The 18,209-nt window shown below is 30.9% G+C and overlaps 1 protein-coding gene across 2 annotated transcripts in view; it reads right to left on the reverse strand.

Moving 5' to 3' along the window:
• LOC147069078 (protein takeout-like) overlaps positions 1-17,922 on the reverse strand; it is a 49,609-nt gene extending 31,687 nt beyond the window's left edge. Inside the window, exon 1 of one of the 2 annotated variants that reach the window (XM_085951285.1) lies at positions 17,714-17,922. In XM_085951285.1, coding sequence (XP_085807411.1) covers positions 17,714-17,783 — 70 coding nt within the window. In that variant the 5' untranslated portion in view covers positions 17,784-17,922. Of the gene's footprint in view, positions 1-2,759; positions 3,008-17,713 lie in introns of those variants that run through there. The other variant, XM_085951286.1, reaches the window with a different exon arrangement.
• Positions 17,923-18,209: the final 287 nt, after the last annotated feature.

Raw genomic sequence — 18,209 nt, forward strand, 5'->3', positions numbered from 1 at the left:
GACCAAAACAATTTCGGCACTTTTGTTCATCAAACTCGTTGGACCACCTTTGACACTTTTCGATCCTTCAAATGTTGATTGGTGGTTACTCAGTAGAAGACATTCGGCCATGGACTATAATCACCAATAATCACTAAGAAAAGGAATCGAGACGATTTGCCAGACGAGAATTGGCCTGAACTTTGGAAATCACCATTGTCCCGACAAAGAAAGGATTGACAGGGCTCCAGTCTGGGGGATCGACCAGATAAGTGAGATAAACGCACATCACAAATTTGCTCTAATCATTAAAAAAAAAATGGCCTTCGGCGCTTATTTCCTTCAGGCTTATTAACGTTTTAAAATATTTTGTTGTGTAATTGCATTTTTGGTTGATGTTTGTTGATATACTGAATACCTGTAATTTTACCTCGATCACCATTTGAAAAACGCTGCTATAGAGCGTCACACTATCTTTAACCTTAGTGATAGGTATGTGGGTACCATGGAAATCACTATATACTTTTATTCAAATATATGATGTGAGTGTATTGAGTTCGGCACCTTTTTTTAAAAAAAAAGCCCTGCATATAACTCATATAAGATAAGTAAATCTGATAAGTATACATATCCCGATTTATTTTTATCATTTTTAGTGCCGGGCGTAGAACGTGAGAACAGTGATTGAGAATCCCTGACATAGAAGGACTTGATTAAAGTGTCTTGGTTGAAGAAGTTAGAATGGCATTCGGCAGGACAAGTCTTGCGAGAGTTTGTCGTCATAGGAAACTATTTCAAGGCAGACCTGATTTGATGCTTGCCGATAGTATGGGTTTACTCACCCGTGGACGCTTATTAATTTGCAGTACATATTGCACGCACTTCAATGCAATTCGCTTCATTGCACATGCAGTTTTGGCTATCTCTACAAAAGTTACGGAGGTTTTTTTATTTTACATTTATTATATCGAGCGTGTTTTATATACACACCAAAATACATAATCAAGCCCACGCTAAACGATTATGTTAGCGAACATACATAATTTTGAAAAAACACCTCTGAGAAAATATATTACAACCAATAGAAAAAAATCTTTTTGAAAAAAGTTAGACACCCGGCGAGAATTGAACCTGCATCTCTTGGGTTTACGCCCTGTACGCGTTGTCCACTATGCTACTAGGTGACATGCTAATTACGACCAATTTTAACTATTTTCCCTTAATACCTGCTCATCAGCGCTCTTCCAAATCAAGCTATTAGCAATCGGTTTTTGTTTATTAAATCAAAGTAGGTACCTACTACTTTAATTACTAACCGATGTCACGGGTCTCTCCATTTCTCGGATTTGGAAGAGCACTGATGGAGCAGGTATTAAGGGCCAGTAGTTAAAATTTGTCGTAATTAGTATGTCACTTAGTAGCATAGTGGACAACGCGCGCGGGGCGTAAGCCCAAGAGATGCAGGTTCAATTCCTGCCAGGGTGTCTTACTTTTTCAAAAAGATTTTTTCTATTGGTTATAATATATTTTCTCAGAGGTGTTTTTTTAAATTATGTATGCTCGCTAACATAATCGTTTAGCGTGGGTTTGATTATGTATTTTGGTGGGTACCTATATAAAACATGCTCGATATAATAAATGCAAAATAAATTCACACAAAGTTAATTACACAAAGTTTTTGTTAAGGAGGATCCTATAATATGCCAACAGAGAACCTAGCGGAAAATACGAAGCTTGCAATTTGAGAATTCTTTTTGAAAATGTACAATTTCAACTGTATTAATTAATAAATATGTATCTGAAAACATAAAAAAGATTTTTTTAAAGTCAAAGATAAACTGTGTGAATTTGTTACATATTTTGTACATATGTTACATTATTATTACATTATTTTTATGGTTATATTTATTATTAAAATTTAGTTTATTAAGTTTTCAATTTTTCACCGTTTTGATTTTTGACTAATTCATAGTTTTAATATTTTTAAAAGACATCGATTTTTATAAAAAGTATAAATGTGTATAACTTGAAATCCTTTTTATTTATAACAAATGGAGCTTAAATATTGGGACCATACCTAAATTACACACATTTATATTTTTTATAAAAATCGATATTTTTTAAAATAGATATGAAAAATATAACTTAATAAACTAAATTTTATTAATAAATATAACCATAAAAATAATGTAACAATAACATAACATATGTACCAAATATGTGACAATTTTACATTTTTTTAAATTGTATGTTTATCTTTGACTAAAAAAAAATTCTTTTGAATGTTTTCAGATACATATTTATTAATTAATACAGTTGAAATTGTACATTTTCAAAAAGAATTCTCAAATTGCAAGCTTCGTATTTTCCGCTAGGTTCTCTGTTGGTATATAGGATCCCCCTTAATTCGACAATATTGTAATTATTTTATTGGATTAATAATTATAATAAAACACTATATTATTATTCACATAATTTAATAATAATTAATGATAAATACCATTAAAACACATTTAAATAAGATTTTATCGTGTACACATTAGTTAAATTGTGTTAACTGTCAATTTATGGTGGAATTGCGTTGTGTTGTTGATTTAATTTAATAAAACGCAAAATTGTTTATAGTTCTTATTCCACTTTTCATAAAAAAAATCTGGACCGGTTTCGTCCGCCGCAGAGGGACATGTTGAATTACATGTACATTTTATAGTCATTACAAATTATAATTAATATTAATTCTAATAATATTAATATTACAATAATTAATAATGATGACTTACGTATTGTATGTGCGTCGACAAACGCCACCCCAAATACACTCAATATCACAAAAGCGACCAACATTCTCATTTCAATTCTAACTTAACAAATATAAATAAATGAATGTTTTTGTTTTAAATAGATTTGTAAACAATAGTAATTGTTTATTAAATGTATTATTTGTTTTAAGCGGTGTTTGCTAGTGCTCAGCGTAACAAGCAATGAATAAGGTCGAAATGAAACTTTATATTGTGAACACTCAAATAGCATCAACGTACTTGCGTATAGCCTTTTTATATTAATGTAATTCAATACCTGCCTGTCAGGTGTATGCGTCGGTATACGTACAATAAATAATTACATATACAAATACTTAAAAATAATACATAATTTTACACTTAAATACTTTTTAATCAGTATTTTTTTTGTTTGTGCAGTATCTTTGATTATTCTACAAATATTTTAATTAAATGGTCAGTTGTTATAAAATAGTAAGTTTATTCAAATCTACAAACTAACCATTCATAATAACGGCATAATAATATTATTTATTGTATGTATTCTAATTTTTCGTTCTTTTATATCAAGTGCTTTTTTAACTATGACTATTTTTTATTCGATTATCAATAACTGTATTTTACAATGTTTTTCTTAGCTCGTATTCTTATTTGTCAGGTGGTTCTTTGTCAAGTACAAATCTTACAATCGATTTTTAACTAACTTCCCGACTAACTTGACAATTGAAGCTTTTACAATATATCAGAACACGATGCCAATGCATTTTTAAAATACTTTTAGCCATCTTTAAGTAGAATTGAATTCATTTTCAGTTAATTCTGTTTTGTATGAACGACACCATTATTGGTTGCTTGGAGGGTATGGGGTCCTACCTAATTAATAATATATACGTGCGTATATATATACATGTCAAGTACAATTTTTTTTGATCGTTTAAGCTAGTCAAGTCAAGTTTATATATGGTTCAACAGAAAATATAAAAACGTTGTATATAAAAAAAATCTTTTTATCTAAGATAGAGCTAAGATGATTTTTAAGAGGGTAAAATACATATCGATATCAAAATAATATAATCAATTTGATTTTAACATCATTAGTAATAGTATCTGCAGTGTCATTGAAAATATTGAATGGCAATATATATTTTATGCCTAGTTAACAAACTTACTTAAGCCGTCAACACTGATTGAATTCTAGATTGTAAGGAATTCTTAAAAGGACAGATTAGGCAAGTCCGACATAAATATTTTTTGACTGGATTATTTTAATATGTTATTTAAAAATCTTCCAGTAGCAAAACTTGTTATACGTCAAAGGATTTATTTTCATAAAATACAGTAAACTTCTAATAACTTAATTTTAAAGATTTGAATTTAAAAATGTATTGAAAGATAAATAGAAAGAGTCCTAAATTGGATTGAGGTGGTTTTTGAAATAATTTTTCTTATTTTAACAAAAGTTTGGATAAACTAGTGTTGTAGCTGTGATGCTTTTTGGCAAAACAAGCTTAAGTTCTATCTCCAGCAATGAGTAAAATAAATATTTTTTTGAAAACAAATCAATATTAAATATCTGTTTCAGTTTACAAACCAAAACGAAGGAACTAGAAAATTTACCAACTTTTGCTGCAAGTATTGGATAACAATACGTTGTTCAAAAAAGATGGAAATAAGAAGTTCTGTAGCTAACACTAAGTCTTGTAATTGTACATATATCAGCTATAATTACTTATGATGACGTATCTTCTTTTTGAATTTCATCTTCAAGACAACGCTTGCAACAGTATTGAAGGAAGCCTTCGTGGTTCAGTATATAAGGTAATGGGCTCTCACCCGGGGGGTCCAGGTTTTATCTCGGTTAGGTCACAATATATTATAATATTATAGTTTCCGCAATCCTGGGTGTTTTGTGATCGTTCCACATCTACTACTGCACTACTTTATTATGTCTACGACCATTAGGCCTCATGGTCTATTTTAGTATTGAAAAGAACACGGTACAATTCTTTTATAATACTGTATATAATGTGTTTGATGAATATTTTTCAAGGAGGTCGCCATGTCGTGGTGGAAGGCGATACCCGAGGTGGTTTTCTCGAGAGATTGTTTGTGTTTGTGAAATGTTTAGCCTTTATCGCTTGAGAGTGAGACAAGCTGTTCAAACATATATGGAATCGGTAGAAGATTGCATTCGTAAAAATTCCAAATCGTTTTGGGATTATATTAAATCATTAAGAAGGGATGGCGGGTATGCCGATTCGATGAGTTGGAAAAGCGAAGAGGTGACCGGACATGGAGTGGCAGAAGTATTTGCTGGTCACTTCAGGTCTGTCTACGCAAGTAGTATTCCTTATTTGGATGTTGCCTCCACGTCGAGACAGCCATCATGCGGTGTCTAGTCCATTGATATTTTTCCAGTTGATGAGAGTGATGTGTTAAAATTTATTAAAAAACTAAAAAATACTCACTCTTTGGGACCTGATAACGTCCCTACATTTTTTTTAAAGGGGTGTGTTGATTTTGTGAAAGGCCCACTTGCATATATATATAATCTAACAATGGAGACAGGTATCTTTCCGGAAACGTGGAAGATGTCGAAGGTTACTCCAATCCATAGGAATGGTACAGAGTCATCAATGGAAAATTACAGGCCGGTAGCTGTTCTCTCTGCACCAGCAAAAGTTCTTGAGATGATCATGCACAACATGATTTCTCCAAAAATTGAGTCATTTATAATAAATGAACAGCATGGATTTAGAGCAAGCCGATCAACGAAAACTAACCTGATAGCATTGTACCAATTATGTGTCATCGGCCCTGGATAGAGGCTACCAGGTTGACTGTTCTTACAATGACTTCTCGAAAGCATTTGACAAAGTCGATCATGATGTCCTGATGGAAAAACTCCAACTTATTGGATTGTCTGATCGATTTTTGAAGCTATTCGGGAGTTATTTTAGGAACCGTCAACAATACGTATCGTACGGCCTTTATCAGTCATAGACCTTTTACACATTTCTGGTGTCCCTCAGGGCTCAAACTTAGGGCCGTTGCTATTCACGATTTTTATAAATGACATCGCATTGGTAATAAAAAATGCTATGTTTTTGTTGTTTGCTGATGACTTGAAACTCTTTTTAGAAGTTGTCACCTTGGACAATTGTCGTCAGCTCCAACTTGATATAGATAATATTATATTAGATTAGAGCAGGCGTAACAAACTAGAATTCAATATTGATAAATGCAATCTTTTGTCGTTTACCAGAGCCTCAAAAGTGTTGTTTTTCCAATACTCGATGCATGGCAGAGTTATATCACGAATATCATCTGTAAGGGATCTTGGCATTACGTTTGAGAGTAAACTGACATTTATTAGCCATATAGTTACCATTTGTAACAAGGCGCTTAAAATGTTGGGCTTCGTCATGCGTACTTCGGATGTTACGGTATTAAAACTTTTATTTAATTATTTAGTTCGAAGCAGACTTGGGAGTGGGTCTATTGTTTGGGCACCGCATCAGTTAAAGTATGGCTTTATGGTGGAGAGGGTTCAGAAGAAATTCTTGAGACTCTTTTATTTGAGGTTTTATGGATACTATTAGTGGCTTTATCCAACTGACTTTCTCTTAGGCATGCTTACATACTGCAGTTTGCAATTTAGAATAAATCTTTATTTAGCTACGTATTTTTTTCGACTTATACGAGGTATAAATTAGAAATCTGCCATTTTGGGCAGTGTTGACCTGTGTGTCCCTGATAACTATCTTAGAAATAGAGAACATCAGTTGTTTATTCTCCCAAGGTGCAGAACCAACCTGCCACTGGTAATGCCAATTGGGAGGGTGATAACTATGTTCAATGAAATTGCTTCGGGTGTTGATATATTCCATCTACGTGAGGATGAGTATAGGTGGACGTTATTTTATAAATTTTTTAAATAGGGTCTGCTTAACTCATCCGGTGTATTTCCATGTACCTATATAATTAATATTTTTGTATGTACATTTATTTCTACTGTTATCTCTTTTTTATGTCATGTTGTGAACGTCTTAAACTTATTATTTGTAATTTCTACAATATGTAAAAATAAATAAATTGAATTGAATTGAATTGAATTGAATATAAATAATATGTCTTGAAAAATAAAAATACGCGAAAATCCTTTTTCTTTTTTTAATTTAACGAGTTTTGCAATTAGAAACTTCATATGCCATTGCACATGTTTATTTATAGTGCAGTTTTGAAGTGCAGATTAGGTCACAGTAAACAGCATTATAAATAACTAGCATAATTATTATTTTTATTATTTATTTTAGAGAAGACCTGGACGGCTGAAATTTAATAGCTGGACTGCGCCACGGGACATTTAAAAATGCTTTACCTAAGCAACTGGAGAGTGTCGGCGCTGGATCATCCAGGATAGAGAAAAGGCCAAAACCCGCCAAGAGTTGTAGAGCCATAAATGATGATGATGACAGGAAGACAGGGAGAAGACGTATTAAACACACACATGAACGCAAATAATTCAAAATTTTAAATATATATACTGACACGCAAATCAATTGTTTAATCTAATCGGGTCATGAAAGAAAACAAATAACAGGATACTCTCATAAAAGTTTGACAAATGATTGCAGTACAATATTTAATGTGTTTTATTTTGCCGCAAAACACTTTTTTGTAGATAACGTTGTCTGACTTTAAGCACTCGATTAGAGCGAGAGGTTTAAAAAAATACTATTTTTTGTAATAAAAATACTTTATGCAGTCATCAAATGTTTAAAATAAATATAATGAATAATAATGCTTCAAATCTATATAGGTAAATAGATTATCTACAACGTTTAAGAAATGTTTAGGCTAATGCTTTGACAATGCCATAAAAACTCCATTTTGACCTACTTTGGGCATGTGGGCCGTTAAAAATCAATAAAGTGGCGTTTACATATTTTTTAAATATTGCGGTATCCAATAGATATAAGAGTAATTATAATAGGGATAGTGTACCGTAACGTTAGGCGACATACACAATCAACCAAAAAATAGAAACATTATGGATGAGAAAGAACCACATTGAGAAAGGCGTTTCCATTTGATATATAAACCAGTTCAGCGAAGCTCGGCAAGGTCAGAAGACTTTACTAAGACTCGGTGAGGATTATACAGCAGTTAATTTACAACAATAATTGAGTCTGGAATACCATAACAAAGACAAAACACGTAAACGTACACGTACACGTACACGTACTTGATTTTTTTACAAATAATTTGAATATATTGATAATTTTAAATAAAGCCCTCAAAAGTCTATCAAGTGCAAATCCGGCTGCAGGAAAAGCTTCTTAAATTCAACGCTTATAGAATAATTAAACATTTTTGTCACGGATTTTTTCTATTTCGAAATAATATTATGATAATTCATTGCGACAATTGCTTATATAAATTTATTTGATGAAATTTGTTTTATTATTTTTTCACCTCTGTTGGATTCACTCAATATATTTGCATTTTAGCAGCTCATAACTTATAATTCATTTTCAAAGACGTTAACGAGTGTGCTTTCTTATTAACGAAAATTCCGGTATTTTGGATTTTTGAAACCGGTATTTTGGTATTGATAAATACTGGAATACCGGTTTTTAAATAGCGGTATTGAAATCCCTAACACTGATGAACCAAATAATGTTTTAAAAATATGCTAAGTGAGTTTTTTGACGAATATACGAGGGTGGGTCAATAATTCCTTAGAAAAAAGCATTAAAACAGTTTTTATTTTTGTATTTTTTTTTTATTTCTCAACATAATCTCCTTGGAGCTCAATACACTTGGTTAGACGTTTCTCAATTTTTTTTAAACCGTCAGAAAAATAAGTTTTCGGAAGGTCTTCAAAATAAGCATTTGTCCGATCGATGACTTCTTCATTTGAAAAAAAACGTTGTCCACTTAGCCATTTTTTTAAGTTTGGGAAAAGGAAAAAGTCACTGGGGGCTAAATCTGGCGAATACGGTGGGTGGTCGACCAATTCAAACTTCAATTCTTCAATTTTAGCCATTGATCGTAAACATGTGTGAACACGGGCATTGTCCTGATGAAAGAGGATTTTTTTCCTGTTTAAATGAGGCCGTTTTTCTTCAATTTTGTTTTTTAGCTGGTCCAATAAATATGCATAATAATCCCCTGTTATTGTTTTTCCTTTTTCCAAATAGTCAACGAAAATAATTCCACGTGCATCCCAAAATACAGTAGCCATAACCTTACCAGCTGATTTTACGGTTTTCGCCTTCTTTGGACATGGTTCGCCTTTCGCAATCCACTGCTTTGACTGTTCTTTCGTCTCGGGAGTATAGTGGTGTATCCATGTTTCATCTACAGTCACAAAGCGACGAAAAAATTTATCCGGATTGCGTTGCATGAGCGACAACAGGGCTTTAGAGGCCACCACCCTATTGCGTTTATTGTCGACTGTGAGCAAACGCGGCACCCATCTTGCAGAAATTTTTTTCATGCCCAATTTGTCATGTAAAATAGAAATGACGCTACTCTTTGAGATCCCTGTAACCTCAATTATCTCACTCAACTTTAATCTTCGGTCACTTAACACCATATCGTGGATTTTATTGATCATTTCTGGTGTAGTCACCTCTACAGGACGTCCTGAGCGTGGTTTATCCTTTGTTGATGTACGACCACGTTTAAATTCATTTAACCAGTTATAAATAGTTGCAAGTGAAGGAGCAGATATGCCGTAAACTAAATCCAACTCATTTTTTATTTCCTTTGCTGTTAACCCTTTTATATTAAAATGTTTAATAACAGCTCTAAACTCAATTTTCTCCATTTTCCATTTTTCCATTTTCCACAAGCAAATTTTTTTTTTAATGTACGAGAAACACACAACAACCCGACCAATCTGATTGAAACTTCGCAGCATACTGAATCGGTAGTGCCGCTGCATGAAAACAAACCACCCACAGTACTAGTCGCGCCACCTGTCGGCTTTTCTAAGGACTTATTGACCCACCCTCGTAATTAATTAATGTGTTTTATTTTGCCGCTGAACTATATCGAATTTAAATAATATGTAAATACTGTTGTTAGAACATGGTTTAATTCTTTTTGAATAATTAACATTGTTTTTTGTTTTGGTTTGTTTTGTGTACATATTTTAAGATGTATTAGATTTAAGTTGAATATAATATTACCTTTACTGGCACTTTTATAAAAACTGTTTGAAAAGCTGTTCACAAAAAGTGTAGCGAATCAATAAAGGTCACCAAATTTGGTACAACTACTATTTCCTCATTATAAAATATGTCAAAATGTTATCTTAAGAGGTTTAAGACTTAGAGGCTTAAGACTTAAGTTTGACTGTTTATCCAATTGGAGTCCGCGGTTAACTATAATAGGCAGCCGTATTAAAGAATAATTACAAGATAAAAAGAACTTTTTATATACAACGTTCTTAAATTCTGTTGAACCATATAAACTTGACTTGACTAGCTTAAACGATCAAAAAAAATTGTACTTGACATTTCATATTGATTTCCATAGTAACGCACGTATATGGGCATTTTCGCCAAAGTTTGTACATGTTTGAAATTTGGGTAATATTATTTTTTCACTCAAATTAACCATTTTTATAAAGCTAGCCTTGTTCTATTGCTGAATTGGTGATAGCAATTTTTCAGCAAAATATTGATTAATACAATATTTATATCATTTTTTTTTATGACATTCGGCATAATAAATTTCCGTTCCGTGACTACGAAACTAAGCTTATAAAACATGAATGAGACACTTTTTATCACTTAAAAGAGCTCTATTAGATTAAAAAAACCATACACTTAAAAATAAAAGTACAAATAGTCAAAAAATATTATTGAATTTTAATACATGGGCACATTTCGTTCCACTCCGTTACCCTATGTCTATAATGGCAGAGCATTTTTCCTTTAGTATTTGAAAAAACTAATCAATGTTCGTTCTGCTATTTTTTTAAAGACAGTAATCACTTTTACTAAATTTTATTTGAAAAATATATATGTTTCGTTATTTAATAATCAAATGAAAAATAGTTAACGTTCAACTTTTTTGGGGACATTTTCGGAATGGAACGAAATGGTAACGGAGTGTAATTTTTAAAGCTAAAGTTACATGTTACCATAAAAACAAATTTTTGTTTTATGAAATTTATTTGAATTTTTTGATAGTCAGATATATATTCAACGTGCGTCACAATAACAAAACAAATCAAACTTAATCACTAAAATAGACATATTTTATAATAAATTTCACAATACTAGTAAAATAAGGTAGGTAATAATTTTGACACACTATACATTACCATAACTTTTATTTGGCATTTATATTATTTGTAACTCAGATAAAAAATATTTTAAAGCAAATTAACAATATATGAAAAAAATTAAATCAGCAAGGGATTCGGACGCGAGTTTCTAGCGCGGCACGGAGTATATAACTTTTACGAAAATAATTACAATCGAACTCGGTTATTACGATTTTGGACATAGCGAGATCTCGGATGTAATAAGGAAACATTTGTTGACATTTGGTTTATGATTTTCGCCATACATTTAATTTATTCACTGTTATAACGAGCAACTTATCGGATATACCGAGCTAAAATACTGTTAATGTGTCGATTGTTTTAAAACATTTCGACCTTAAGCAATAAAATCCGATTGGACAGGATGCCGCCGGGGTCGGATTACGTTTATGACACTAGTAAAGTGTCTAAGTACCTACCTTATTGGTGTTTCGCCGACAATAATAAAAAAGTATCCACGCATATGGTTGAAAAATCCAAGGTTTGTGAAGTTCGTAAGTATCTACTAGAATTCATTATAATAAACAACTTCTTTTGTAGTTTATGAATACCATGCTCGTTTCGGGGATTTTTACGATGGTTTCCAAATTTTTTATTTTTGACTTTTTGTGTAATGTGACATGCTCATTTAAAAATACCTATTCTCTGATATAACGAGTAACGCTTATAACAAGCAAATTCAGACGGTCCCATCTTTCTCGTAATAACCAAGTTCGACTGTATGTTGTCTTGAAATTTACTTGTATTCATCAACATAAAATGTAGCTATACAGATTGATTGTAATCAAAACGTACTTTTCTGACATTTCGCGAATACCTACAGTTCCAGGTATTAAATCTAATAGGGTACACATTTCTGTTAAACGTGACAAAAAAATTCTTTTTCATACATTTTTATAAATTTCTATGCCTAAAATGTATGGAGAAGTTTTAAAATTTTGGTGGCGTATAACAGAAAGAGTATGACAGAGCCAGTACTTGTCTCGCAATTATTTCAGTCTGGTGTTTTTTCTTTTACTTCTGTTGTTTTTGTATCTCTCCATACTTTTATCTGCGCTAGTTTTGCGTATTCTGATATATCACATACTTTTTTAATCTTTTTTAATCTTTATTATATAGTCAGGTTATTTTCTATATTTTTTAATGAAAATATTTTGGTTTTTCATACGAACAGACAAAATAAAAGTTTTTATAATCTATAAAGAACTAAACACACAATGTAAACCCAACTTTATGCATTCCATTTCGTTACTTTTACATTCCACATATACGTTACCACCAATATAGTTTCGGAGTGGAAGTAATGGATTCTGTTTTAGAAGTGGTTGAAGCCAAAATTTAGCTCTGTTTTATTGTTAAACCTGCGATATGTTTTATTATATCTGTAGTATGAAAGATAAGCTCCATATGTATAGTATGTGAAATAGAAATATGTGATTTCTTACCTTACAAATCGTGGTAACAGTAGTGGAACTTCATAAATCACCAGCCCAGAAAGCAACCTGTTCCGATAGCGATACCGACACACACCAACAATTTAATTTTCGCCTTCATGCTAAAATCATGGTAACGGAATGTGGAATTCCACTTTTTTAAATATCCTGGGACACACTTTAAACGTGATTTTTTTCAATATTGCTCAAAATTTACGGAAAAACTGTATATTTTCCAAAAATATATAATATAAGCTGTTGAAGACACTACGAATTTAATTTTACACACTCAGAATTAATGACGAAATCAGACTTTGTTTATTTGAATTTAAGAGTGGGACATGGTAAAAACACACTACCTTTCGATCTAAATAATCAATTAAAAATATATACAGGTCAAACAGTTGTATTTAACTGATCGAATATAGTAAATTAATAAATTTTCATGTTAAAAATACATAACTTTCCAATATTCTATAATATAATAACTATGAAATAATCAATCAAAGTCATGGGACATGCCAAAAATGCAATGTACAAACTTTGGCAAAAATGCCCATATATTAATAATTTAGTTGCTAGGACGATAATGGTGTCGAAATAACTTTTTATACAAAACAGAATTAGCTGAAAATGAATTCAATTCTACTTGAAGATGGCTAAAAGTATTTTAAAAATGCATTGGCATCGTGTTCTAATATATTCTAAAAGTTTCAAATGTCTAGCTAGTCGGGAAGTAAGTTAAAATTGATTGCAAGATTTGTACCGGACAAAGAACCACCGGACAAATAAGAATACGAACTAAAAAAAACGTTGTAATATCACGCCAGACAGTTAATTTCCCGGGATAATTAAATGTCTAAATACGACATACCATATTTATCACTTTTTATGGATTTTAGAGTTGGGTGATCTGTTAGAATAGCCCTGCTGTGCGGTTGTATTTTTTTCAATTTTTAGCAACTCAATTAATTATCTTTTACCATTCTAACAACTGTGTTCCAATATAAATGTTTTATCAAGTAATTTATACCGTTTTTTCCAGTTGTGTTAAGTCAGAGTAAATTGTATTTAATTGTAATTCATCATAAGATGCTTAAATTACTTATTACACTTCCCCTTAACTATGTACAACGTTTTTAATAACAAATAAAGTGCAGATAAAATTTAACAATTACGTTTTTAAGCTTGGTTTGTTAAATATTTTTAATGTATGACAAGAACTAATATATTAATCCAAAGTTAAGTACGTACCTCGTATTCGGCTTTTTATAAAATTGTCTATCGAATAAAAAAAATACACAGATATGCAACTATTTAATACCATAGTAAAATGACTTGTAAAACCTGTCTACTCCTTTTCTAATGGTTGAAAAATAATCATCTATTCAAACGAAACGGGTCTAAATTTTGTATTACAATATTTATAAACTATGTGAAATAGAGGCTCGAAAATATATATTAATTTTCGTCAATTATTACAAACGATATGCCGGCGTCTATAATTTAAGAATTTGCCTCATGTAGAATAACAAACACAGATGCCTAAAACCCCCTTATAAAGTGTTTACCTAATTTTGTATCTTTATATTTTATTTTTCACTTTTGCCAATGAAAATGTTTTGCGTGTGTAAAAGTGTTATTTCAATAGTTAACAATAATTAATGAAGTCACTTCTAAAGACTTCTAAAACTTTCCAACGAATTGTGCTTTCCATTATATTTTTAAGAAACTACCACAAAATTGTACTAGTTTTTAATATTAATGTATGGATGAGGATTTAGGTATGTATAGGTGTATATTAGGTGAGTTTATATGTTTTTTTAAAAAAAAAAATTAAATAATGTTATAAAAAAGTAGGTACCATGTAAGAGTATTATTAAAGACTAATATTTCATTAGTTAACCCCGTTAATTATTTTTCTTAGAATTGACGATTTACACCTTTGTGAGTGTAGTATTTTTATTGTTTATAAAGAATAATGATCTATTATTAGGTTTTCACGATTTATAATAATATGCTATCGAGTGTATTGTTATTAATAAGATAGGTTTTTACTAATTAGGTTTTTAACTGACACTTCAACTAGTCATAATTTGTTTATTGTATTTTTGGTTGATAGGTAGGTAATGGGGTTTTAACCTACTTTATTGCATTGATTTATTATGTAAGCTAGAGTAAAGAGTATTCGATGTCAGTGTGTGTTTACCTTTGGTGAGTGTACACGGTGCCTAAAGATGCCGAAAGGCGAAATCCAGGTCGCAAAAAACGACTTAAATGGAATAGTACAGAGCTTGAATCCATTAGAATTTGTACTAGTTATAGTTACAGAAGAGAAGACCCATGCACACTTCAGACTTTAAAATTTGGAAAATATTAAAATTACATACATAATATCTACCAATTATGCTATAATGTTTTTAATTCAAATAATTAAATAATGTTAAGTATGTTGAGTTAGTAGCGGGATTAGAGCCCTTGAGTGATAACTCTGAAGACGAGAGAAATCACTCTACCGTATAATTTAAGCAGTATAACATCCTTGGTTTTAATATTATTTATATTGATAGTTTCCTACTCTAAATTTGTTTCGTTATATAAAAATATATCCGTGTATAATAATTTTAGCAAAGAACAGATATCGGTGTATTGTTTGTTTTTCTGTTAATCTCATTTATTGTTATTGTTATTGTCAAAAATAATTACAAGATAAATAGTACTTTTTATATACCACGTTTATAAACTTTCTGTTGAATCATATTATAAACTTGACAGTTCTATGTATTAATAATTTAGGACAAATAAGGCAATTGTCAAAAAAATCATTTTTTTGCTATTTTTCAACAAACAAACAAATATAGAATACTGAAATGTCATTTTAATTTACATAGTAACGCACGTATATATTAATAATTTAGTTGCTAGGACCACCCCTTTAGCTACCAATACTAGTGGATTGGATCACGGATTTCTTCCGAAATAACTTTTCATACAAAACAGAATTAACTGAAAATGAATTCAATTCTACTTAAAGATGGCTAAAAGTGTTAAAAGAATGCATTGGTATCGTGTTCTGATATATTCTAAAAGTTTCAAATGTCTAGCTAGTCGGAAAGTTAGTTAAAAATTGATTGCAAGATTTGTACTGGATAAACAACCACCGGACAAACAAGAATACGAGCTAAGAAAAACGTGGTAATGGTAAAAAAGAGATTATTTTAAGCAAATTTCACGAAAGAATGGATTGTTAAAACTACTTTTTGAATATTTGATTACACAAAATACATGCTGACATCTTGCTTTAAGACGTGATTGATTTTACAATATACATATTATATTGTATTATATAGGGTCACTAAACGTTCACAGGAACGCCCTAAACCCGCTGGATAGACGAACTCATAAATTTTGGTGATCGTACGTAGCAGCAAAGAGCTATGAATATAGAAGAGTGGAGGAAGCTAGAAGAAGCTTTCATTTAGCAGTGGATTGACCCCGGCTGATGATGATGATATATTCTTATTGGCTCTACAATCCTGGAATCATGGCGGTCTCGCGACGAAGTATAAATAACAGATTTTTTCAAAGAAACAAACATATTAGTTTCGGGATCATGGTCTAAAATATATTGAAAAAAAACAACAGACATAGCATTCGAACCCGAGACCCATGATTTTGGGCAATGATTTGGGCAAATTTGACGATGTTATGTATAAGTATAGTAGAAATACTATGTTGTTTTACTACCGGATGGGTCAAATTAATATTTGACCTTGTTTGACAAACATTAAACTATTGGTTTCAAAGTCAGTTGCCTGAACCATTCGTTGTTACTAATATATTTCATGATACTAATTCATTAAGTGGTTTTCCATCGTATATGGGATTAACAAGATCAAATTCAGCTCATCTTACTCTCATCTTACAGATGTTTAATAGGTACATGATTTTGAAATATCTCAGAAACAAACATATTGAAAAAAAATATGACGCCTGACTCTACGTCCAACAAATTCCAGCCAATTTAGCCACCTGCATCTAGCGTTTGCATTCTTACATTTTCTTGCCAGATTATTATTGCCTAGCTTGCATCTGGCATATGGCGAAAACAACTTAAAGTTTTCCACAATAAAATTAAAACACTATAGGTAGGTACCAGATTCGATTTGAAAATCAACATGTTGGTCTTTTGCACCTTATAATATTATCTTATAAAAAATTAAAAAATGTTACATATAAAATAAAGACTGAATTTGTTACCTGCATTTTTTTTTAATTTTATGACTTAGTTTTATTAACTCAGCTTATTAGTTGTAAAATATGAAATTCTTCATCGATCTTCATTACGTTAAAATACAATGTTTATATTTTAACACATTTTTTAAATGATTGTTTCTAGACACTTTTTTAATTACAAAAAAATCTAGCGTTTTTCTATCCCTATCTGTCATATTTTGTGAATGCCAACAATGACTGTATCTTATAAAATTACGACGAATATTACTAATATTCGTGCAATCGAATTTCGCTTATAATTTCGTGAGTCCCGGATTTGAATTCCGTGTATGGCAACTAAAAAATCCATATTAATATGGACCTAATGGGTTGAGCAAGTGGCGAACATACATTTCTGGTGAGTTAATATAACTTGGAGGTACATAATAATATGATCTTCATAGAACCGAAGATGGTGAAAAAAAATACCACATAATATTATAATACTAAGTGATTACGATAAACAAAATATATATATCAACAATAATAAAACATATTTATTATCTGTTTTAGTATTATTCTTCATTCAAATATACACAATTTGGAATAGTCTGAGAACACAGTTAACTTGAAAAATCCTGGAGTAAAAAGTATGTGGATGCAAACATCATTCCGTACAAGAAATTTATATGTATTCCTTTTAATTTGTATGTTGTTAACGCGGTTGCAGTCCCGATGTTTCATATTATTCAAAATAGATTTTTGAATATTAAAAAATATATATTATACAACTAAGGCTTTTATTATTGAAAATATAAAATCATACAAAATATAAAACTTATGTAAACATACATTATAACTTTTTCAAAATGATGTATGTTCAATAATTAGAATGGTACATTCTTAAATCTTGTGAATTATTCGTTGAATAAAAAATATAAGTAGTTAATTATAAAACTTACGGATTTGTGCATTTACAATAGCCACCCCAATTACACTTAATATCACATGATATTTAAAAACGTCAAACATCTTTGTTTAGATTGTTTTTAAAACAGGACAAAATATTTTTATACAATTTTTTTTCAATTTTTAAAAACAGAATATTATATTATATGTTTAATGCTGCTTGCTATAGTGCATCGCAGCTAGCAATGATTATAGTGGAACTGACAACGTAATTAAACACACTCACTCAAAATAGCACTGATGTACCTGTTCGTAGCCTTTTATATTAATCTAATACCTGCCCGTCAGGTGTATAAATTTATTGGTACAGGTCGGTTCTGTAATGGCAGATGAATATAACTGCTTGTATTGAGATGCTGATTCCGCTTTTTTTGATATAAAATATTTCAAAATAGGTACCTTATGAACTAAATTGTCAGACTGATTTCGTTTTTGCTCTCCTGTAAAATTGTGTAAACAGCAGTTATAACTATGAGCCATCACAGTACC

Source organism: Rhyacophila brunnea, unplaced genomic scaffold (genome assembly GCF_057557595.1).
Source record: "Rhyacophila brunnea isolate RB1 unplaced genomic scaffold, BYU_Rbru_1.0 scaffold_24, whole genome shotgun sequence".
NCBI lineage: Eukaryota > Metazoa > Arthropoda > Insecta > Trichoptera > Rhyacophilidae > Rhyacophila > Rhyacophila brunnea.